We start from the raw sequence: 25,203 nt of genomic DNA, 5'->3' as shown, positions 1-25,203 counted from the left end.
AACTGGTTGCAAAGACAATCCTGTCTCGGACCATTTCATCACTGTTAACGTAGCCACACTGCTTGACGAGTAACTTTAACTCGGTCACAAAGTGTTCAAATGACTCCCCTTCACCTTGGAGTCTTTCATTAAACTTGTATCTGGCGAAAATGGTGTTCGTTTTCGGCATGAGGTACTGTTCAAACCTGTCGAGATATGTGGTCAGCTTTTTAGCTTCTTCATCAGACAGCTGCCATGTGTTATAAATGTCCCTGCCTCTTTCTCCTACCCACAGAAGAAGATAGCTGCACTGGGTCTCCTCGGGCTTGCCGCTTAGCGGGCCGCTAAACATTAGCTTCACATGTTGCACGAACCTCCGCCAGGCATCGGGAAGATTGGCTGAATCCCAGTCCATCCGTGGTGCAGGAACTCCCGACGAATCCATTTCGCTCTGTCGGTGGGCGTTTAGTTCGATTTACTCTGACACCATGTAATATTCTGTCTCAAACTTATGAATAACGTGTTCATAATCTGCTTCGTGAGCCACCATTATCTTTATTGCCGCTCGTCCATTTCAACATAAAACACACCCACTTTCGTGACAGCAAACACTCCCCGTTGCCACTACGGTGGACCACAAGGGACAGTAAGCACGGAGTGCAAACATTATCAGCAATACAACAGGTTTGTTTTTAAAGGAGGATGAAGACGCTGGTGGTGCTCCTGCTCCTCATGAACGGTAAGAAAGTCTCTGTTTAACCTGCAGCAGCTCCGCAGACAGTCCTCTGTGAGCGGAAGTGCTACACTCAGGCGCAGCTCGCGCCTCTGACGTCATGGAAATTCACAGTGCTGGAAATACAGATTTAATGATGAGGCTTTAATAGTAAAAGTATGAGGGAAGGTTAGAAACAGACCAGACTAACAGACTGTGGACTTTGTAGCCATAGATTGGACACTTGGCAGAGCTAGCTAACCATGCTAACGTAGCCTCGTGTCTGCGCTGTTTCCGGTCTGAGCCGAGCTCATTCAGCCCTCTGAGCTCCGTTTCTCCGCACTAAACACAGCACAGGTGCACCTGATCAACGGTGACAACAAACCGGAAATAAACACGGTGATATTTGGAAATGTAAATCTGTCTCTAAGCTCCAGCTGAACAGAAATGTCAAATACAACTTAGTAAACCAGGTGAACAATTGAATAAAAACATTTAAAGGCATAAATACATAAACGAAAGCAAATAATAATAATCAGGAATGTCTGTGAAGGTTCTCAGTCATCGTAGTCTAAGGAGCTTGGAAAGAAAAACTCTGGACGTCTTTAAGTTTACTTGTCTGTGCTGCTCTCACTCAGAGATCAGAGTTCATGTTCAGTAACCACACTGACAGCAAGAGGAGGAAACGATTGGTTTAATTTAAAAGAAGAGTCTGAGCTGTGGATTAAAACAATGAGAAATATATAAGTGAGTCACATATCAAACACAGACCAGACCATTAACCTCCTAGGACCTGCCGTCCACATATGTGGACATCACATTTTGGGTTATTTAGACCAAAATACTCAATTTTGCTCTACAAGGGCCTGATATCCACTTACGAGGACATTATACTGCTACTGTCCTATCAAAATTTTAAACGAATTTCCTCATATGTGGCTCCTATTTTTCTTAAAAACAAAAATAAGGTAAAACAAGAACTGGTAATTCTTTGTTTTTACATTCATCGGGCCCCAATATTCCCAAATATCAAAGAGAAATTAAAAATGCATGCTGTGGAAGAGTTCAGGTCTTAGGAGGTTAAGTGTAATAAAAAGCTGAGTGTGAGGGTCAGGGTGCTGTCTCACTGCAGAGGCTTCAGGCTGAATCCTGCTGAGCTCAGAGTCAGACTCACCTGTGCAGCTTGGACAGGTAAACACATCAGGAGATGAGGAAAGTTGGCAAAGTACAGACATTCAGTACTTAAGTCCACAAACAGACTTTGTAGACATAAGTCTACAAATACTACTATTAAAAATACTCCAGTAAAGGTAAAAGTACTGATTCAACTTCTTTATTCAAGTAAAAGTAAAAAAGTACAGGCTCTGAAATGTACTTCAAATAAGAAAGTAAAAAGTGGCTCTTTGAAGGATGTTTGTAAAATATATTTATACTGGGGATACAAGTCTGGTCTAAGTGTTCTGTCAGAGAGACTGCAGCAGTCCAGGAGTTTGTTAATTGTCTTTAATTAAGTCCCACCAAAGATTTGTTTACATGAAAATGTTTGTGAGGCTTAATCTGAATTCGGTGCAGCCAAACTTGAACTTCTTGTTTTATAGTAAACAGCACGTGTGACTATAAACATGGTTTTCTGGAAACAGAAATGGGCAATTTTATAATTAGTAGAGTCATAGATAACTAGGAAAACAATCACAACACATCATCTACTCAACACAAGCAACATCTCACAATGCCCACAAGGGGTCACTGCAGACCCAGAATTGGCTAAATAGCGCATGTCTTCCAAGTTGCTAATAGTGAGGCATAAATATGGCAAGCTAGCAACAGCTAAAGGAAACCATAGAAAAGTCCTTTATTCCTCATCCCGCTGATTGTAGTCATTGCAGGAGATTACAGCCAGATTATAATCAGCATCATGTTAATGAATCTGCCAAAGTAAGAACACTTACAGATCCATCAACTCACTCAGTCACACAAAACTGCATCATAGCTGCGTCACAGCAGCTCCTTCAGTCATTCCCACTCTGTGTGCTGAGCACGTGACCACTGGTGCGCTTGTTTCCTTTGGGTGCGCTTGATTCTTGCTTCTAGACATCCTGAGGCCGAGTCAGAGCAGGAAGTTGGAACAATGTTTGTATTTTTGTGCAAAGCTAACTGACCCTTGTGCTGTATTAACATAATGATAAAATCATATCAGTATATGTGAGTACAAACTTTAGTCTAACTTTTTATTCTAACTGTATTCAGCTTGAACCAGAAGAAAAAGAAGGACAATAAAACTATGTTTCTATTTCCTGTTGCTACATTGTAGAGGGCGACTTTGCCTCTAAACAGGAACATGTGTTCAGTCCTGCATCAGCAGCTTCATTCTTATACAGACCTTTCTACTCTGTGTGTTAAACTGAGCTCTATGTTTGCTACATAGCAGTCAATGAATCCAGTTTTTACACCACAGTTAAGTTAATGTAGTTAAATCTGTGTATTTGTAACTCAAACATTCAGTGTTTTAAACAGAAACCTGACTTTGACATATTTAAGTTGGTATGAACACAGTCAGAGCTGCTGCTGCTTTTATTGTTCTGTTGCTTTTTCAAAGCTTTCTGTGCAAATCAATAGAAATATTTATTGTTGCATCTTAAAGCTGCCAGCACAGCAGCAGCATGAGGAGAAGAGTGTTTGCTCAGGAAATACACGGGTCCCTGAAGAGTTCAAACAGGAAATATTCCTGCATTAAATCTGCAGTTCAATCATCAGCAGATTACTGTCAGTGTCATCTGTCACCAGGCAGGTTTTAACAGGCGTGTAAGCCACATATTATTAGAACACCCTTTTATATTTGGACAGTGTTGGGAAGGTTACTTTTAAAATGTATTCCGTTACAGAATACAGATTACATGCCCCAAAATGTATTCTGTAACGTATTCCGTTACATAACTCAATGACAGTAATGTATTCTGAATACTTTGGATTACTTAATATATTATCGTGCTTTTTACAACAACGTGAATGTACTATTGCTGTGTGATTTATTACTATTACTGAAGGTCCGCGACTCCGAACTGTAGTAAAGGGACCTCTGACTAATACGGCGGGGTCCCTGTCGGCTCGTAGCCGAAAAATAGCTTTACTTTGTTGTGTGGGTCAACTTTTCTTGCGAGAGACAGAGAGAGGCGTTGAAAGGCTGCTCCAACGGAACTTATTGTTTCGGAGGAAAACACGAACACGGTGTACAGTCGAGTCTTAATAGCTTACTTACAGCTGGGCTCGTCAGGCACTCTTCTTGGCTGCAGTGGTTATTATTATATTTACATGCTTCCAGCTCCCGTTTTTGCTCGATGACAACTCGTACCTTTCCACTCCCCTTTTTCTCCCTCCTCGAGCTCACAGACCCATAACGTGTATGGCAGTCCATTCTCCCTGCAACACGGACTACACTGCCCATGATGCTACATTCTTTAGAGCTATGCTTGTAGCATTCTGCCTGTTAGCTTAGCACAACAACAACAATGAAAAGGCGCTCTCTCACCCAGGAAACACACAGTTGCAGAGAGAGAGAGAGAGAGCGTCGCCCTGTAACCATGGCAACCGTAACGCTGCCGCCTGGAACAACAGAACGTAGCTGTCAAACAAAACCCAAACAGTCCTGACCCGCGACAACATGAAACAGGAAAGTACCGCAGTGTAATCCATTTATTTCAACAAAGTAACTGTATTCTGAATACCACCTTTTTAAATGGTAACTGTAACGGAATACAGTTACTCATATTTTGTATTTTAAATACGTAACGGCGGTACATGTATTCCGTTACTCCCCAACACTGTATTTGGATGATAAACACATTTAGTTGTGTTTGGTCTTTAACTTGTGCTCAGTTTCCACAATGAATTCATGATGGAAATCTCTAATAAACTATCAAAACTGACACTATTTCCCCCACCACACTCTCTGTCTGTGGCTGGTGCCCCCATCCTCTGGTGAGTTGGTGGTTCTTGGTGCTCGGGTGTGTTCTGGCTAATGGCTGCTTGGTGGGGCCTGGCCCCCCTGGCTCTGTCAGGCCCCTGCTTGGTTTTTTTTTTTTTTTTAGGCAGGTTTGGAGCAGATCCTCAGTGTTTTTCTCTCCCTCTCCTTCTGTAAACTTCCTCACCAATTTCTTTCTTTTTCTTTTCTTCAGACGCTCTTTTCTGTTCTGATTGTAATAACTCAAAATAAAAAATTCGAATACATTTCTAATAAAATATGACCATTATAGCAAAAGCAGTAATGATGCACTTGGGAAAATCACAACACATGTAAGAAGTAGAAAGTTCAGATATGTGTTTAAAATTGTAGGGAGTAAAAAGTAGTTAGAAAAAAAAAACTACTCAGGTAAAGTACAGATACCTGAAAATTGTACTTAAGTACTTACTGCTACTTTTCTTTTTTTTTTTTTTTTTTTTTGCCTGTCCCGTTTGGCTCTTTTGCCATCAGAATTATTGTCTAAAGGCAAAGAAAGATGCCCAACGGATTTACTTTACCAAACTGACCATCCCAGCCTTGCCATAATGGTCCATTTGATTCACCTTTTATTGTTTATTTCATTTTCACTTACTGAATACGGGACAGACTTGACTGGGGGAAAGAAAGAGAAACAGCTGAGAAGAGGGACGGGGGAGAAGGGCAAAAGACAAAAACCAACAGAATGAGCAGAAAAAAAAAAAAGTCACCTGCTGAGAAAGAAAAAGGAAAACAAGCAGAAGAGAACAAGAGTAATAGAATAAACAACATCACAATGATATATGGGAATATGACAGTAAATACTAAATATTAATTTACTTACTTACTTACTTACTGCTACTTTTCTATGCTTTTGCACCTTTCGTCCACACGTAAACGCCGTTTTCGATCACTGAAAACTGAGATTTTTAAAACTCAGTTTTTGCTTTTACGTGTTGACGAGGAAAACAGAGGTTTAGTCACGCAGCGTCAAAGGTGTGCGCCTTTTTTGACGTGCCGCTGTGCGCCACGTTATTGTTTACATGAGATGAATTTCTACAATGGTGGATAAACACAAAATACTGTTGCTGTTAATCTATCTGCAGTTTTACACACGTACATGTACACACACAGTTACTGTCCCTCCATTTACAAAGACGTCAGAGTGAACAGAGTCAACACAGACGCTCTCACAACCTAAATCCAGACGCCACGTCGTTGTCGGTTTTTAATGAATTTAATTTGTATTTAATTTAAATTTATGCATGTTGTATGCATTTGTTCATTCCTAAGTTGTGAGTCTACAGCAGCCAGAGTACTGTTTTTGGTCATTAACATTTGATGAAGGCACTTAAAAACACAAACACTTTTCAGAAGTACTTCAGCTTTGCATCAAACCTGCTCACTCTTTCCCTCCCAGGCTTCTAGACTCCTGATTGGCCAACATTTCTACACGGCGTGGATTTGACATGTTCTTGACCGTGTTTGACTGCGTTTTTGGCGAGATTTTCTTTAAAAACACAAACAGAAAATCTCAGTTTTCCAAAGTACGTGTGGACGTAGCCTTAGTGTGAGCAGCCAAACATGATGGCAGACTGCCACAGATCACTTCTGAGGAAAGAGGAGGCGTTCAGCTTCCTCATAGTTTCACACCTGCATGAAGCAGCCTCACCCTGACAGCTTCAAATCACTGTGTCAGCTGATCACTTCCTGTCCTGTGATTGGCTGAGCTTCAGGCCTTCTCTCAGTCAAACTGGAAACAGGGATTGAGACAGTGTGAGGGTTTGTGGAGTGCCACAGTGCTGTAATGAATACTGTAGTGGAAGAAGTTCTTTCACACTCTTCATCCTGGAGCTGCTTTATGTCCATGATCTGCATGGAAACACATCTATGGAGAGGAAATCCAGCTGCTGAGGGTCACATCTGCATCATTGTAGCTACAGTGGATGTTTCAGCGTCAGGACTGAAGGCGGAGCTTTGTGCGTGTCAGGGTGAGGCCGCAGCAGCCGCCTCCACCCGGAGCGCTCGGGCGTGAAACTAGGAGGAAAGCCGACGTCCTCCTCTTTCCTCAGAAGTGATCTGTGGCCGGCCGGACTTCATTCCACAGATGTGCTTTAACAAAGTGTGAAGCTGAACTCTGAGCTGTGACAGTGAAGCAGTGTGAGAGTGTCAGTAGATGATCAGCAGAGGAAAGTGAAGCTGCTGTGAGCTGATGTCCTGAAGGGCTTTTAAAGAGTCTCTGAGTTTGACAGGAACATGAAGATGTTTGTGGTGTTTGTGATCCTCCTGCACGGTAAGTACACCTTCCTCTCTCTGCTCTCATCATCAGCTTTTCTTTCATCTCTCTCTCTTTAATGTGTTGAAGTGCAGCAGGAGGAGATTTCCATCAAACACTGGATTCTGATTCAGATCAAACTAACAATCCAAAGCAGCAACTTTCAAATCTCTGGATTCTTCTTGGTGGCTTTCAGATGAGCTCATGTTACAATCAGCTGCTGTGTGTGTTGTTGTGTAGCTGAAGCTCTGACTCACATTTCATATGTGACCAAAGGAAACTTGGTGCTGTGTGACACACTTTAGATTCTCTGCTGCTGCTTTGAACTCTTCAAACTAAAGAGCCAAACGGATGATTGACTGTGCAGCTCTGACATGGCACCAAATGTCCCTGTTATCAGCTGCTGGATGGACGTTATCAGAGCTTTTTAGTGCCACACGGATCACCAGGAGCTCCTCCTCTGTCTGCAAACAGGCTCAGCAGCTCTGATCATTGGAGTCAGCACAGAGTGTGGGGACATCTAGTGGTCGTGGAGAGAAGTGCATGTAACGTGTGTGTGTTGTGTTAATCAGCATGAGTAGTTAGGGGGACGTGCCTCCCTGTGCCTGATGGGAGTCCTTGTAATTACCCAGCATGCTGTGCTGTGTGTTTCATTTCTAACACTGGTTTCACTGAAGAGCTTTCTGAGCTTCTTTCATTGATTGTGACCAACATACATGTTTGCTGTGGATCCACATCTGCTCTTACTGCTGATGTCATGAAGCTGTTTGAGTGGTGAGCAGTCAAAGCAGCAGGTCCTAACAGGGACATAGCAGGATATTCCTGCCTCTAAATGAGCTGTAACTGCACATATGAGCACAGCTGGTCTGCATGTAGTGAACACAAAGGGTCTGTGAGCTGAATTTACACCAGTCTGGTTGTGTTCCTGCTATTTTGGCCCTTTGACAAACTCAAATGTATTTAAGCTTAAATGAAAGTGCACTTATAAAAATGCAGTGAAATCACAGTCCTGCTGATTTTCCTTTGGTGGAGGCCAAAACTTCTCATGTGGTCTTTTATAATGGCTGAGAGGCGTATATAAAGGTAACATAAAGAGAAAGGGGACTTTACATTATATGGTTACACTTTATTATTCATAGGTATAAATGCCTGAGAGCACAGACAGGATCTCCTGAACTGTCACAGACTCAGTTTGACATTCACTAAAGTCAAAAACATACTTTCCTCATATATTCAAAGTGTTACTGCAGCATTATTACAGCATCATTACTGTGTACATGGATGTTTATCATAAAGAGATCCCTCTGACCATTAATGAATATGTAACCATGGTAACAGTGATCATATCCATTAATTACTGTGTGGTTAAACTTCCTGTCAGATACACGCTGTTTTCTCTGCCTCTGGTCTGTTTAAAGGACCAGTTCATCCAGAGTAACCACAGCTGACTGTATCTGAACACTGACAGGCTTCAGATCGCCCACAGAGACGGTTTTATGTGTGACCACAGAGAGCAGCAACAAACTGATGTAAAAGAGCGTGACAGCGTGGGCTGGGTTTATTCTGTCCTCTGTAATGTTTTCAGTTCAGGTCCAATAACATCTAAGAACAGAGGATCTCATTTATATTTGAGGACTTCAGGTAGCTGATGTTTTATATCAGCACAGGTTCGTGTGACTCTAAACTCTGAGTGAACTGATGCAGAGTTCAGGTTTAGACTCACACACAGCCGATTCATGTTTCTGTCTCTGTGTCCTCAGTTTCCCAGCATGCCTCGGCTCTGGAGGTGTATGAGGGGGTGGAGTCTGTCCTGCTGACCTGTCAGGTCCCTTCTGTACCTTCATTGCCCACTCTGGTGTGGACTCGCCACGACCTCAATCCTCCAATCGTCCACCAGCGTAGCCAGGCAGGAGATAAACTGAGAGACCAAAACCAGCGTTACAGGAGAAGAACGTCCATGAAGACGGACTCTCTGCAGACCGGAGACTTCAGCCTCACTCTGAGGAACCCCATCACCTCTGACAGCGGCACCTACATCTGCACCATCACTGCATTTGGAAACACACGGACACTGAGTACAGTAGACCTGCAGGTCAAAGGTCAGCAACAAGCTAAAAAACTTGCTGTACAATCAGGTATGAGGCCAGAGGTCGTTGTTGTAGAGGTCAGATGTTAACACTTTATCAGGCTTCTCAGCAGACAGCAGGGAAACAGGAACTGTGGGAAGAGCAGTGAAGGGAGTGTATACATGTTAGCTGCTGTACATGAAGCAGAAAACCTTAATGTTACCTTTGTTGTATCTGAGTTTGTGTTTCTATGTCCTCACAGTGTCCCACCAAGTCCTCACTCTGCAGGTGTACGAGGGGGCGGAGTCAGTCCCGCTGCCCTGTTACATCCCGTTTGTATCTGGACCCACCACAGTGGTGTGGAGCCGCTACGACCTCAATCCTCCAACCGTCCACCAGCGTCAGCAGGAAGAGGACGAGCTGACAGATCAAAACCAGCGTTACAGAGACCGAACATCCATGAAGACTGACGCTCTGCAGACTGGAGACTTCAGCCTCACTCTGAGGAAACCCCACATCTTTGACAGCGGCAACTACACCTGCACCATCAGAGTGACAGGAGAAGAACCCAGACTGACAGATGTTCAGCTGCAGGTCAAAGGTCAGCAGCAAACTCCAAATTTTAATATATTAGTCTTCACTAAGTCTGCCTGAAGTTAAAGCCCATGTTTTCAGACAGATAACTTTGTAAAACAGAAAAAATTTTAATTTATTTGTTGAACTCTAAAAATCAAACAGTAATTTAACACAAAGTGAAGATAAGAGCTTTATACACATGTAAAGATCTTACAGTATTAGCAGGAAAACCAACTGTCAGATGATCCCCTCTGAGCAGCATTTGGTGACAGTGGGAAGGAAGAATTTAATATGAAGCAACCTCCAACAGAACCAGGATCAGGGAGGGAGAGCCACCTTTTTAGAGAACAATCTTGATGGCTCTTGATGGGCTCGTGGATGAATCCTGAACCGATAAAGAGCACCACTGAGAGTCAGACACCAACAAGATGGAGGTGTACTGGTTTATGCTGCTATTATCATAGATGAGCTAGTTGGGTCATTTCGTGTTGAAGATGGACTTAAAATAAATTTTCAAAACTGCTAAAGGATACTTTCTTCAAGCAATAGTACAGGAAAAAAGTCAGCCGCTTTCAAGAAGGCCACGGTTTTCAGGGTCCTTGAAAAGAAAGGTGGCTACATGGATACTAAATATTTTTGAGTGTTGTTTGTTTGTTTTATTTATTTATTTCGGCATCTTACAATTCAACCAATTCAACCATCAATTGCAACCATTCCCCAACTCTCTGTGAATGGTACTCATGGCCATTGATCAGTGGTCTTTGATCAGTGGTTGTTGATCAGTGGTCATGAGAATTTGCATAATTATGATTAAGGAACTGACCTCCCAGCCCATTGTTCCTTCAGTGGGCTGGTTTCAGTCATTATGCAAATGTTCTGTTTATAAGATTTGGGGAAACCTGCAGTCAGCTGAGACTGAAGAAGTCACCTGGATGATGAAACGTTTCTCTGACTGAAAACGCTACGTCCAGATGAACAGAATCAACTTTTGGAGATTTTATTTGTTGAGTTTTTCCTTTAGTTGCCTAATGATTGTACACACATCCATGTGCATGTCCCTTGAGATTCAGACTTGCATTTCCTTTGTTGATCATTCAGGTTTCAGGCTTATTAACAATTTGGATTTATTGGGTTTGTTGCATAGTAAAAATGAATCCCCAAAAATACAGCTTGTAATTGTGCATGCGTTGTGTATTCTTTGTCAAAAAGTAAGTAAGTAAGTAAGTAAGTAAAACTTTATTTATATAGCACCTTTCAAGATAAAAATCACAAAGTGCTTCACAGAAGCTAAAACCTAAAAATAAAAATCAACTAAAAGCAAGTTTAAAAAGATGGGTTTTTAGCTGTTTTTTAAAAGCGACCACTGAGTCCACAGATCTCAGGCTCAAAGGGAGAGAGTTCCACAATCTGGGGGCCACAGGTCCAAAAGCTTTGTCGCCTTTTGTTTTCAGCCTTGTGTGTTGGACAGCAAGCAAGCCCTGGTCACATGACCTCAGGGACCTGCTGGGAATGTATGGATGTAAAAGTTCACTTATATATGTTGGTGCTTGTCCATGCAGGGCCCTGAAAGTCAAGGTCAAAACCTTAAACTGGATCCTGAATTTAATGGGGAGCCAGTGCAGCTGAATCAGCAGGGGTGTGACATGGGAAAACTTGGAGGACTTGGTCAGAAGCTTTGCAGCAGCGTTCTGAACAACTTGCAGACGCTCCAAAGAGGCTTTACATAAACAAGTAAACAAAGAATTACAATAGTCCAGACGAGATGAAACAAATGCATGAATGACAATTTCTAATTCGGAGCGCGATACAATGGAACTCAGCTTAGCAATGTTTCTCAAATGATAAAAACAGGAGCGAACCAAAGATTTTACATGGGCATCCAAAGTCAGAGCTGAGTCAATACTAACACCAAGGCTCCTGATAGACGGTTTTGCAAATGTAGCAAGTGGACCCAAGTTTTCCATAACACTAGGTACAAAATTTTTAGGAGCACAAACAAGAACTTCAGTCTTCTCCTCATTTAGTTGAAGAAAGTTTCCAGCCATCCAACATCTAATGGAGTCTATGCACTTGTGCAAAATCTGTAGCTTGGAAACATCATGGGGCTTAAAGGAGATATATACCTGAATATCATCTGCATAGCAGTGATAAGAAATGTCCTTAAAAGTGCTTAATAAGTGTTGAAGAGGAAGTAAATACAGTAAGAACAATAAAGGCCCCAAAACTGAACCTTGTGGCACACCATAGGCAAGAAAAGTAGAAGAGGAGCTGTACTTAGAGGTAGCCACAGAAAAGGATCGTTCATGCAAAGAGGATTCAAACCAGTCCAAAGCAGCCCCTGATATACCCACCCAGTGTCTCAGCCTGTCTAGCAGAATATGATGGTCCACAGTATCAAAGGCGGAGGTCAGGTCCAACATCAACAGAACGGAGCATTCTCCTGCATCACATCTCATTAAAATGTCGTTGGAGACTCTAAGAAGTGTAGTTTCAGTAGAATGAGCTCTACGAAAGCCAGATTGGAATTTATCCAGAATGCTGTATTCATCTAGAACAGCTATAAGCTGCTTAGCCACAACCTTTTCTAAAATCTTAGAAATGAACGGTAATTTTGAAATCGGTCTGTAGCTACTGAGAAGAGAAGCATCAAGCTTAGGTTTTTTTAACAGTGGGTGAATAACAGCATTCTTACAATAAACAGGGACCTGACCAGAAACCAGTGAGGTATTGATAATTGTGAGCACACAGGGACCAATAGACTGAAAGACATTTTTAAACAAAGATCCAGGTAAAATATCAAGAGAGCAGGAGGATGCTTTCATTGAATTAACCAACTTGACCAGCTCAGGTAAGGACACAGGTAAAAATCTTTCTAAAATTACAGGCCTAGCTTGAGTTGGAGCAGACAAGAGAGACACGGAGGGAGAGATACTGTTCCTCACGTTACTGACTTTTTCAACGAAGAAAGAAAGAAATTTTTCACAATCTTCATTTGATGAAATTGGGACAGCAGGTGGAGCAGGAGCAACAATATCACTAATGGTGTCGAATAGTACCTTAGGGTTACCTCTGCTCTTAGACACTAAGTCTGAGAAATAGGCCGCCCTCGCATCTCGAACTGAAGTGTTAAAAGAGACTAAAAGGTCCTTTAGATAAAGGAGATGGACATGCAAACGCGTTTTCCTCCATAAACGCTCAAACTTACGGCAGCAACGCTTTAAGAAGCGAATGCTGTCATTTAACCAGGGAGACGACTTTGAAACCGGAGCTAGTCTAACTTTGACAGGACAAATATTGTCTAAAATACAAAGACAATGATTATTAAAAAGATTTGTTAAAAAATGAACATCATTATAAGGAGATAAAACTAAATCAAAAGCATCGGAAAATTTAACAGCACTAGAGGAAGTTAAGATGCGAGAGCTAACCACATGTCGAATAGGAGAGAGGGACAAATGGAAAGACAGATTAAAAAGAATACAATGACGATCCGAAATAAAAATGTCCTCAGTACAAATAAAATCAATGCTTAAACCTAAAGTAAAAACAAGGTCCAGTGTGTGTCCTTCGGTGTGTGTGGGACCAGACACATGCTGAGTAAAATGAAAAGAATCTATGACGCTAAGGAAACCTCTGGCAAAGAGGTCAGAGTCATCATCAACGTGTATATTAAAATCCCCGACTATAACCAGTCTGGACAGCTTCAAAGTCGAGGATAAAAAGTCACTGAACTCCTTTAAAAACATAGTGTTTAGGCCAGGTGGACGATACACTACAGCGCAGTAAAATGGATCTTTATTTCCAATTCTAACCAGCTGTAGTTCAAAGGATGAAAAATGTCCGACCAACACTGCGCGACAGTAAAACCGGCTTCCAAACACCGCAGCGACACCTCCTCCTCGACCCGACGTCCAAGGCTGGCTGATGAATGACTACCCACGCGGGCAGAGTTCAATGAAGGATGAAAAGTCACCATCGCGCTGCTAGGTTTCGGTTAGAAATAAGAAATCCAGTTTCTTGGAAAGAATAAAATCGTTCAGCAGGAACGTTTTATTAGTCATTGATCGAGCGTTGAAAAGCGCCACTCTCAGCAAAGTAGAAGACATATTATTAACAGAAACGGCCCGATTTAGGGGACGAAGAAACAGAGAGTTTGATCCGCGACGTTCATAAATTCCACTCACCGCGGGGATGGAAGGCCAAACAACAGGAGAGTCTGGATGAACACTCCTGAGGTAGCGCCGTGTCATAGATCCAGGCACAGTTAGTCCCCGCTTCCAGAACAGTCTGAGTTTTACCTGGACACCTGCTCTTTTTCCTCTCCTTCTCCGTGACTTGCGCGGACACAGAAAGGCGCCACTGATGACACCTAACCGGTGACACCGGTGTCGGCAGCGGAGGATGGAAAATACCGCAGGAGGATAAGGCATCTTGACTTATCATAGAGGATCGGATGGATAATAGCGTCAGGCGATCATAGACAAGGGCAGCCAACACATTAGTGACAAAAAGCGAAAGCAAAAAGGCCGAAAAAAACAGCACAGAGAAACCACGGCCGGCAGCGGCAAAGCCAAACACAGGCGCCATCATACCGGAAGTGAGCCACAAGATTATTCTGAAGGAAAGTTTGAAGCCTAATCTTGAAAGTAGAGATAGTGTCTGTCTCCTGAATCCAAACTGGAAGCTGGTTCCACAGAAGAGGGGCCTGAAAACTGAAGGCTCTGCCTCCCATTCTACTTTTAAATACTCTAGGAACAACAAGTAGGCCTGCAGAGCGAGAGCGAAGTGCTCTAATAGGGTGATATGGTACTACAAGGTCATTAAGATAAGACGGGGCCTGATTATTTAAGACCTTGTATGTGAGGAGCAGGATTTTGAATTCTGTCTTATGTCTTTTAAGCTTCGGTGACACTAGAGTGAAAATGGGAGTCCTGTGATTAGGAGAAATAAAAAATCCTCTGTTATAATGAAGACTCAGTGTCTCCTCTTTTTTCAGTCTGATACTATGTTGATTGGTCTTTCAGTTTGTTCCTGCTGATATTTTTAGATAGTAACCAATCAGCCTGTTCACCTAATTCTTTAACCAGTAAAAACTATTGGATGAGCTCAGCAGCAGACCCGATAGGACCTTCAATTCAATTTTATTTCTTTAGCACCAAATCACAACAACGGTCACCTCTAGGCGTATTATATTGCAATGTAGACCCTACAATAGTACTGAGAAAGACCCAACAATCACATGACCCCCTTTGAGCAAGCACTTTGCAACAGTGGGAAGAAAAAACTCAGAAGGAACCAGGCTCAGGGAGGGCCGGCCATCTGCTGTGACCGGTGGGGTGAGAGAAGGAGGACAGGACAAAGACATGATGTGGACCTCAGACTGATGCTTTATTTTGGACCAATGTAGTCGTGCTCGTGTAGACCTCATCATGTCGTTGGTTTCTTACAGAGCCGTACGTTTTTCCTGCTGAGGCCTGGGTTCTCCTGGCTGTCCTGATTACTGCTGTCCTCGTGGGTGTTGGAATATATCTTTGGAAATTACTCAAAAAAGGTATGTTGTGTGTGAGTATGTGTACACAAGTCTAAGCTTCAGTCATAAACAAAGTTTCCAGTGAGAAATCATTCAAGTCTGTGACAGTGTTTCACTGTATTGTCTGTGTGATCCTGTGAGGTTCTCCTAGTGACCACTATGATAATAATTAGGTTTATAAGGCTGATGTTTTTATATCTCATATCAGCTAAATATGCTCAAACTCAAAATGAATTTTCTAGCAAGTCAAAACTGCACTGTGTTAACAGCTATATTCAGCTGCTCCCAAATCCCAAAGGGTCACAGCAGGTCCCTCCACGTGTTGGATACTGGATAAGGGGATTTATGATGGGGTAATAGTAATTTTTGAAATGTTTTTATGTAAATATAACAATAGTTTTTGATTATTTGAATTATTATTGGAGTTTCTGTGTAACAAGCAGAGGTTATTTTTTCCAAGTGGGGAAATAAAATGTTCACACTTAGCTTAATCGGTTGAAATTCAAACCTCACTTTAAGCATATTTCATGCAAGAAAACTAATAAACATAAAATGAGTGGTCAGTGCTGCCATTATGATATGAAGGGACAGATTCACAGTTTAACTAACACTGTAAAAACATGTTTTGGCATCAAAAAGCTGCTGTGGGGTTTACCAAAGAGGCAGAGAAGTCAGTTTGTGACTAAAACCTGTGGGGCTGATGATACAGTCACAAACATGCGATGTTTTAACTTCTAATTTGCATTCAAACATGCAGTCGGTTTGTTTTAATAACTAATAATAATAAGAGCAGCAAATCAGCAACTGAGAAAACAGCAGACCCAATAAAAGAGTGTTTTATCAAACAAGACGGATGTTTGATATTTGCATGTTTCTCTGTGGAAACAGATGAATGAGAGGAGGCTGAAGGAGGATCAATATGTTTGTGATATCAGGGAGAACTCTGCTGATAGAAGCTGCTGGGACTGTGTGAGGTCCTGAGGACTGAGACTCAGGTGGAGCTCAGGATGGAACATGATTTACCATCAGATTACAGCCACTGAGCTTTGAAGTCACACAGTAACTGTATAACGTGTCCATCACAGTTATTTTATGTCTGCAGAGAATTTATATGGTATCACAGTCAGAGAGAGAGTGGGCAACAATCCCACAGGAAAGAATGAAAGAGACAGAGAGAAGCATCCAGGGAGGAGAGAGATGGAAGCAATATGTTGCAGCTGATTAAGCTTTTACCTCTGGTTGATGTGATTCTACTTTGACATTGAATATTTGAACAGCTCATGTTGTGCTTTGTTGTCCTCTCAGTCCCCCAGGTGGAGGTGGATTCAGGGGTGGAGTCTGTCCAGCTGATCTGTAAAGCCAAAGTTCACCTGCCTGAAGATGCTGAGGTGGGGTGGACGGACAGTTTACACAGGAAGGTCCACGTGTATGAGAACAGCTCTGACCAGCCTGAAGAACAGCACCATGATTACAGAGACCGAACGAAGATGAATGAAGACCTGCTGAAAACTGGAGACCTCAGTCTGACCCTGAAACACCCCACAGATGGAGACACGAACACCTACACCTGCACCGTCTACAGCAGGGAGGGAAAAGTCCTGATGAAGAGAAAGGTGGAGCTGAAAGTCAGAGGTCAGTGCTGTACAACTGAATAGAAGACACGACACATTTATGTGTTATGTCTTAAACACGTTTTAAACATAAACGATCAAACATCTGAATCTTCTGTTAAAACCAGTGGAGCTTAAAATGGGAGAGAAAGGTCAGTAACCAGATAACACACAGGAGGACTGAAAAAAGAACTAGTTTATTCAGACTGGGTTTGGGGCCCTGCTGTGGTCATTTTGTATTTGTACAGTAACAATATACAGGTATTACACACAGCCACCCCCGCTCTCCTTTATATAAGTGAACAGTAAACTTTAAAGATGATGGAATCTGCAGAGGAGATTATGCTGCTTCTGGCATGATGTGATTTACTCAGCACAACTCTGTCACTTTTCTCATAAAAATTAATTATAACTGTTAATTAACATCACGATTGCTTCAAGATGCAAATGTGACAAGGGCACTCTCATAAATGAATCACAGTTAGACTCAGAGTCTCAAAATACAGACTTTTACTATTCCAGGGAATAAGTTCATTCTGCTGCTCTGACAGAAACTCCTCCTCTTTCACTCAGTCCCCCAGGTGGAGGTGGATCCAGGGGTGGAGTCTGTCCAGCTGCCCTTCAACACAATTCACCTGCCTAAAGATGCTAAAGTGGAGTGGAAGGACAAAGACAACAAAAAGGTCCACGTGTATGAGAACGGCTCTGACCAGCCTGAAGAACAGCACCAGGCTTACAGAGGACGAACTAAAATGCAGAGAAACCTGCTGAAAACTGGAGACCTCAGTCTGACCCTGAAATACCCCACAGACTGGGACACAAAGACCTACAGATGCACCGTCTACAGCAGGTGGAAGATGATCCTAATAAAGGCTCAAGTTAAGCTGAAAGTCAGAGGTTAGTGCCAACAGGATCAAGAGGGGAAGATGTTGTTAGGTTGAAATAATAATGGATTGCATTTATATAGCGCTTTTCTAGGCACCCAAAGCACTTTACAGTTCCACTATTCATTCACTCTCACATTCACACACTGGTGGAGGCAGCTACAGGTGTAGCCACAGCTGCCCTGGGGCAGACTGACAGAAGCGAGGCTGCCATATCGTTAAATGTTGTCATTGTTTTAATTAAATTTGTAAACTGTGCCTTAAACTGCATGGTTAGATATTCTTCGGTTCCTCCACATCTATGATGCTGGAGGAGGTAATTAGCTGTAGCTGTTTAACTGCAGGCACATTCCATGTGAGATTCTGGTTTCCTCATCTTGTGAAGGATGTCCACTCTCTGCCATTTAGGGGCTTGGATATGGTGAACCATTAAAGTTAAGCCGTATACGGGTGAGGGGAGATGACCTTTGGATAACTAGGAAATGTGGTTAAACAGTTGTAAGCATATATTGTGTGGCAGGAAGTCATGTACGTACACACACACACACACACACACACACACACACACACAGTGTTTTAATGCTTTGTGACCATATGTTTGTTACAATACAAATATGTCCCACATATTTCTTCTCATCAGTTCATTTATTTGCAAACAAGTTTCCTGTACTTACGTGTAATTTGCAGCAACAAGTCAGGTTTCTGCAGGAAACAATGAAACAAGTACCCTGTACTTGCTGGGCTGTGGGCCGTATCGTGGAGTCTTAATCTGGTTGAACTTCAGGTATTTTATAGGAAAGATGCAAATTGTCTGTGAATCATTTTCAGTATCGTAGCAGCCGAAGTCATTACTGAGTAAGTTCTGCTTCAGTCATTTTCTGCACACTGGACGTTTCACTGTTTCACTGTTCAGCTGTCTTTACATGTTACCTATAAAATGAACACAGTGATAAACACACTGATACTTTGATCCGTACGATCAAACTGTGGAGAGCACAGGCATCATGTGAGCTTATAAACATGGAGACGAGCTGTTCATTCAACTTGAAACAGAAGAACATGAAACAATCCATCAGCATCCACAACAACACTCACACTCAGAACAAGTTTGTTTCCTGTTCACTTTGTAAAATGTCTTTTACTTTGTGAGCAAGAGTCCAAAAACTTGCTCAGACTGTCAGCAGATTTTCACAGAGTCGTCCCAACTAGTAGAAAAGCACCAAAGCTTTCAGCTTCTCCAGTGATCTCCACCTGTGCAGACACACATGGAGGTTTCCAGCACTCATTAATACATGTGGCCTCTTACTGTTAGGACCAATAATTCATTTAGGTTTGATGAACGTCGGCCTGAATCCACCTCCCACCACCAGGAGCTGAATAAGCAGTTATAGATGTAAATAATCTGCTTCTTTATCATCTGAGACCCAAAAAGTGGAACGTACAGAGCTAAAATCATGTGTTTGATTTTTGGCTTTTACAAACAAGCCATTACTACCACACTTCCTCGCCACTTCATTAGGTCCACCTTGTTAGTAATGGGCTGGAGCCCTTTTTCCTTCAGAGCTGCTTCATTCTTTGTAGTACAGTTTTAACAAGGACACATTTTCACCATGTTAACATGATAGTGTTACACAGTTACTGCACACGTGTCATCTCCACATCATGATGCAAATATCCACTTCCACCACAGCCACAGCTGCTCTATTGGATCCAGACTTGGTGGATTTGAATCCAGTGAAGTGATTTTCATGTTTGAAGAACTGCTTTGAGATGATGTCAGATTTGCTTCTCCTGCTAGAAACATCCACACCAACCAGGTATTTTCACACAGAGCTGCTGCTCACTGGACAGCTTCTCTTCTTTGGACCATTGTCAGTGAACCCTGGAGGAGGCTGTGGTCAAATCCCAGCACATCAGAACAAGCGTGCCCTGTTCAGTCATTTCAATGAGCTTTCTTACAAGGATCCATGTGCAAGTGACATGAAGCTGCAACAGTTTTACAAGCTGTGTTACAAAATGAATGTCACAGAGCAAACTTGGATATAACACTATAAGTCTTTGCTCTTTGTTTCCTTAGTGCAGCTGTAATGATCTCTGGTTACTGTGGGCCCATTAAAAAGTGTGGACGTGTCATTTCCACAGAACATTTCACAGACAGTAAGATAGAAGCATAACTTCATAAATATAGTGTTTTAAATGCACATGCTGGAGCTCACAGTGATGCTGCTGTGTGACAGGGTTGTGTTGTTCACACTGTCATACTTGGTTGTCTTGGCGACAGGCTTTCTGGTGTCTCTTCATAATAACTTGTACCTGTGGGTCACATGATCAGGGCTGGTCACTCAAAGAAGAAAGAAACATTCAATTCAATCTGTTTACTCAGTTTGATTCTTTTAGTGCTTTAGTTTATTTCACTAACCTGATGCTGCGACTACAGACACAATCATTTTGTCCTCTTTAATGGTTTCGTAGATTCCCAGTAGCTCGACACAAAGGCTGCTTTCAGTGCTCCACATAATATGAGCCAGTAAGCAGCTGTGTGGATAGTATATGGTTCAGACTGGGACTGTGGTCAGATAGGACGAAGAGCGCTTTCATTAAAATGACATCATCTGAGTGGAAAATACTCACGTGACTCAGATGTGTAACAGGAAGTGTGGACTGTGATGTCATCAGACAGAAACAGTCATTCAGTAATAAAGTGATTTAATATTCAACAACAGGAAAATAACATCAGACATGTTTGGTTTCATTCAGTGTTGCAGCTTCAGCTCATTAAGGCTAAAGTTCACTTTTTAAACTGTAAACTTAATAAAAGCAAACTGAAAGTATTGTAACATTTAGAACAAACACATGTTTGTATATAAACTGAGCCCAGCAGGAGAAGCTGAACACATCCACAGCTGTGAGTAGGGATGGGTATTGATAAGATTTTAACGATTCCGATTCCATTTTCGATTCTGTTTAACGATTCGATTCTTTATCGATTCTCTTATCGATTCTTTTTTTTTTTTTAAAAAAGGAGAACACTAAGGTCGATTAGCTTAGAACTTTGTTTTATATCTTCTCTTTGAACAAGATAGAAATTTAGGAGTAACATGGCCTTACAAACCCAACAGTGAGATCTTGAGAGATCCAGCCTACGGCTCTTCAATGGGGTGTCACAGGGTCCCCAGGAAAAAAAAATTGTAAATGTAAAATAATAAAATAAATATTCTTGTGAGACATATCACATATTGACGGGGTATGGAACGCCAGGACTGCCATAATGAATTAATTAAATACACCATTAAATAATTAATTAAATGTGGCAATAATTAATTAAAATTGGAATTAATTAATTAAATAAATAGTTATGACACATGTAATTAATTAATTATTGACACATTTAATTAATTATTTATGTATTTCACATTTTAATTAATTATTGACACATTTAATTAATTAATTATTGACACATTTAATTAATTATTTATGTATTTCACATTTTAATTAATTATTGACACATTTAATTAATTATTGACACATTTAATTAATTATTTAATGATATATTTATTTATTTCATTTTGGCAGTCCTGACGCCTGGCTCTCGTCATGAAATAATTTTATCTGTCAGCCTCACCCATCAAACTCAGGGGGCGGGGTTAACGCTGCCCATGCAGCTTCTCTAACATTTGATTGGTTGCCGTGCAAAGTAAGTCAAAACAGGTCGATCCTAGATAATCGATTGCTTGTGTAGACTTGGGGCAGCCAGTTATCCCAGAATGCAGATCAAATCACAAGCAGCAATGGTGGTGGTGTAGTTTTAAAATACCCCGTTTTTCTGTCACCAGCTACACTTTTAACAGTGTTTTAGCCGCGAATGTCGCGACGTATGTCTGGTCAGGTTGTCAACATAGAACATGCTTGCAAAAGTGCTCAGATGTTTTCAGAGATTTCACTAGCTCTGCTAACAGTTAGCATGCAGAGTGCACCGAGGGGGTTACGTTAACCGGTTTGTTTACATATTCCACTCTCCGTGTTCCACATGTTGCATTCGCAGATTCTCATTTTCACCGAACGATCGTCTCTTTCCGCCTGGTCTTGTGTCTCTGTGCTTCTGTAACATAAAGAACGAGCTGACATTTTTCTCACGAAACCAGCGATCAGCTCAGCAGACCCTCAGTTTACCTGCATGCATCCTCCTCCTCATCTGTCAGCTGTTTAACACCTGCTGCTAATTCAAGAAACACGCCTACGTTACCTGGTGATAGTCACAGTTTAACTGGGCAGCCGGTGCTCGATATAACGCAATGTCAGCGCATTTTTCTGCACAAGATAAGTAAATATAGTATTTTCCCCGAGCGCAGAGCTGCTGGAGCTTGTTTCCTTACAGAGCACTTTATAGGCGAGCCAGCTTTATCAGCGGCTGATGTCCAATCACCGGCACACAGCTTTCAAACCTCAGCTGAGTTTTAGCTCTCAGTGGTTAAACGCTGGACTTCATTCACTCAGGTTCTGTCTGTCGGGTCACGTTTACTTCGCTGTTTTATTTACAACTGAGCAAATCGGTTTGGCTGAGGTTAAAGTTACGTTTCATAACTGCATAGTTTCACAGACGTTTAATGGTTCACTGGCACATGTGTTAGACTGAACTATCATCTAAATATCATCTGTTTTTTAATAGTTATTCAACTGTATTCTAAGCACCAGCTGTCTGTTAGAATGTGATTTTTTTTCTCTCTCTGTTGGCAGAGGTATAAAAATGCGCAGGAAAATCTGACGTGCATGGCAAACTTCACCGACGATATTTAGGGAGGAATAAACACACATCAAACATAAATGAACCATTTGCCTGTCTCCATAATTGAGAGCATTTTCTCTTCTTATGTCAACACTCTCTCTCTCTCTCTCTTTTTTTTGCTTTTTCGGTCATGTTATGTTTACCTGTCAAAGGCTTGTTACAAACTATGAAACACATTGTGCAGACTTCTGGATGTTAGAAGAAAACGAATACTGCTCATGAATGAGACTAAAGGCAGGAAGGTGTCCTTTAAAACTAAACATGTTAATAGGACCTCCCTGTTTATATCATAGTTTATGATATAGCACGTGTATTTCAGTAATAGCCTGCTGAGGCCACTATACGTGCTGGCCTCATATCAAATGTGAAGGCAGACTGAGTCTATGTTTGACGTTTTTTATATCTAATCTTCCTTTTCAAACATTTAAACAGCAGCGAGTCTGCAGCTGAGGGAATACAAACTCAAATTGTCGGAACAGGTTTGCTCGTTTCTTGGATTCATTTGGTGATTTATTAAATGTATAACTGTTATTCTAATCTGCTGCTGAGTCTCTTACACTTTTCTTTATGCTGTATATTTTCACGTCTCTGGAATAGTTGGCAGTTAGATAGTCAGCTGGGAAACTTTGTGTTAACTCATGGAGCTGAGGATATCGTGGATATGCTGACCTCGCTGCGTGGTGTACAGAGCGAGGTCAGCATGATTAATATTCACAATAAAAATATTAGCCGAACATCATGAAGTCTGTATGTGTTTCATAGTGTCGAACAACCTTTGTACAGTTAAAGCCAGCAGTTACTACATGACGGAAACACCAACGTTATCTCTTTTATGTGTTTATACACAGGTCACGCTGATTACTGAACAAAAACCCAAAGATCAGATGTTAAACAGATTTATTTGCTCTCTCTCCTCCTTAAACATGTTTTTAATGTTAGTTATAATTCAGAATTGGCGACTGAAACACGTAGGACACATAAGAACATCAGGAAATAAAACACCGATAAATATAACCTCAGTAAAAGAAGTCAGCGGGGGTTACTACAGCTGTGTACCGGGGCCTGCGCTTTGTCGGTGGGATTGCTTGCGAGGCGAGCGGGTCTATCCCACGCTTTGCCGTGAGACTGGGACGACATCTCCGAAATCATCGAAACACTTTTGCAAAGAGGCTGTCATGGTCCTGGGCCATGTGGGCCCAGTATTCTTAGTTCTTTGTATTTTTGTATTTCGTTCCTTATTTAGGCCATGTCTTCTGAGTTGCCCTGTTGTGTTGTTCCCTAAGTGTTTTCCCTTCATGGCTCTCTCCCCCTGTGTGCCCTCTATGTATTGATGAGCCCTCGTCTCCCTTTGTGGTTGTTTCATGTTTCCCCAGCCCGTTATGTCTGTGTTTTCCCCGTGCTCTCTCTCCTCCTGTCGGAACCTCTGTGCCTCTACATGTCATGTTCAGTTCACCCCGCCCTGTCTCGTTATGATTATCAGTGTCACCTGTGTTCCCCGTGTGTGCCCACTTTCCTCGTTTACCCTCTGTGTATTTCTGTCTGAGTCTCCCTCTGTTCGGCGTCGTGTTCTCCCTCATGTTGTGTGGATCTCCCTGTGTCTACCTTCGAGTATTAGTTTACGTTTTTCCGGTTTAGTTTTGCATGTCCTGTATTCTGTCCTGCCAGCATTAAAGCTGTGTTTCTTAAGTTCATCCCCGTGTTTGTGAATGTTGCTATTGGGTCCTTCTCCTGCCTGCCACACAACGTAACATGACAGAGGCTGTATCTTGACAAACCGACCAGACACATGAAGATTAAACCACTACATTCTCCGCTAAAAAAATATTAAAACGGTATTTGGTGACACACAAACAGGGTTTTTCAAAGCTCAGTTCTGTTAGCTTCCACATGCCGGTTGTTGTGTGCTAGAAACAATGGCCACCAGGCCAAAGCAATGGTTTTGACTCGATCAGCGTTAACCCCGCCCCCTGAGTTTGATGGGTGAGGCTGACAGATAAAATTATTTCATGATGAGAGCCAGGCGCCAAGACTGCCAAAATGAAATAAATAAATATATCATTAAATAATTAATTAAATCTGTCAATAATTAATTAAATGTGTCAATAATTAATTAAAATGTGAAATACATAAATAATTAATTAAATATGTCAATAATTAATTAATTAAATGTGTCAATAATTAATTAAAACGTGAAATACATAAATAATTAATTAAATGTGTCAATAATTAATTAATTACATATATCATAACTATTTATTTAATTAATTAATTCCAATTTTAATTAATTATTGCCACATTTAATTAATTATTTAATGGTGTATTTAATTAATTCATTATGGCAGTCCTGGCGTTCCATACAAATGGACCAATATGGCAAGGCCATGATGATCCACTTGGTAAAATAAATCCGCTTGGCATCTTTCTTGGCCTTAAGACAACAATTCTGATGGCTAAAGATCCAAACGGGACACAAAAAAAAAAAAAAATAATCCCTATCCCGGGCAGGGTAAACTGTTCCCTCGATGTTCTTTTCACAAGGGTCTTCTGAATCGCTCTTTGTCTGGTCCCTCACCCAGGACCAATTTGCCATGGGAGACCCTACCAGGGGGCAAAAGCCCCCAGACAACATAGCCCCTGGGATCCCTGGAACACACAAACCCCTCCACCACGATAAGGTAGCGATTCAAGGAGGAATTGCTACCTTGAATCGATTGAATCGACAATACAATTGATTCAAGGACAATACAATTTTTTTTATTTATTTTATCAACTTTTTTTCTGACGATGCTTTCTCTGTTGAGCACACAGTGGATCT

The 25,203-nt window shown here is 41.6% G+C and overlaps 1 protein-coding gene across 1 annotated transcript; it reads left to right on the top strand.

Moving 5' to 3' along the window:
• Positions 1-681: 681 nt before the first annotated feature.
• On the top strand, positions 682-17,857 carry LOC308404085 (uncharacterized protein; the record flags this gene model as incomplete). Its single annotated transcript, XM_080893931.1, has 6 exons — positions 682-718; positions 8,700-9,038; positions 9,268-9,606; positions 15,031-15,132; positions 16,417-16,743; positions 17,295-17,857. 6 exons carry the CDS (start codon positions 682-684, stop codon positions 17,621-17,623), a joined length of 1,473 nt encoding a protein of 490 aa, XP_080750057.1. The 3' UTR covers positions 17,624-17,857.
• Positions 17,858-25,203: the final 7,346 nt, after the last annotated feature.

This window comes from Rhamphochromis sp. 'chilingali', assembly GCF_963969265.1.
Source record: "Rhamphochromis sp. 'chilingali' genome assembly, chromosome: 1".
Lineage (NCBI taxonomy): Eukaryota > Metazoa > Chordata > Actinopteri > Cichliformes > Cichlidae > Rhamphochromis > Rhamphochromis sp. 'chilingali'.
This window is presented reverse-complemented; position numbering and strand designations above follow the sequence as displayed.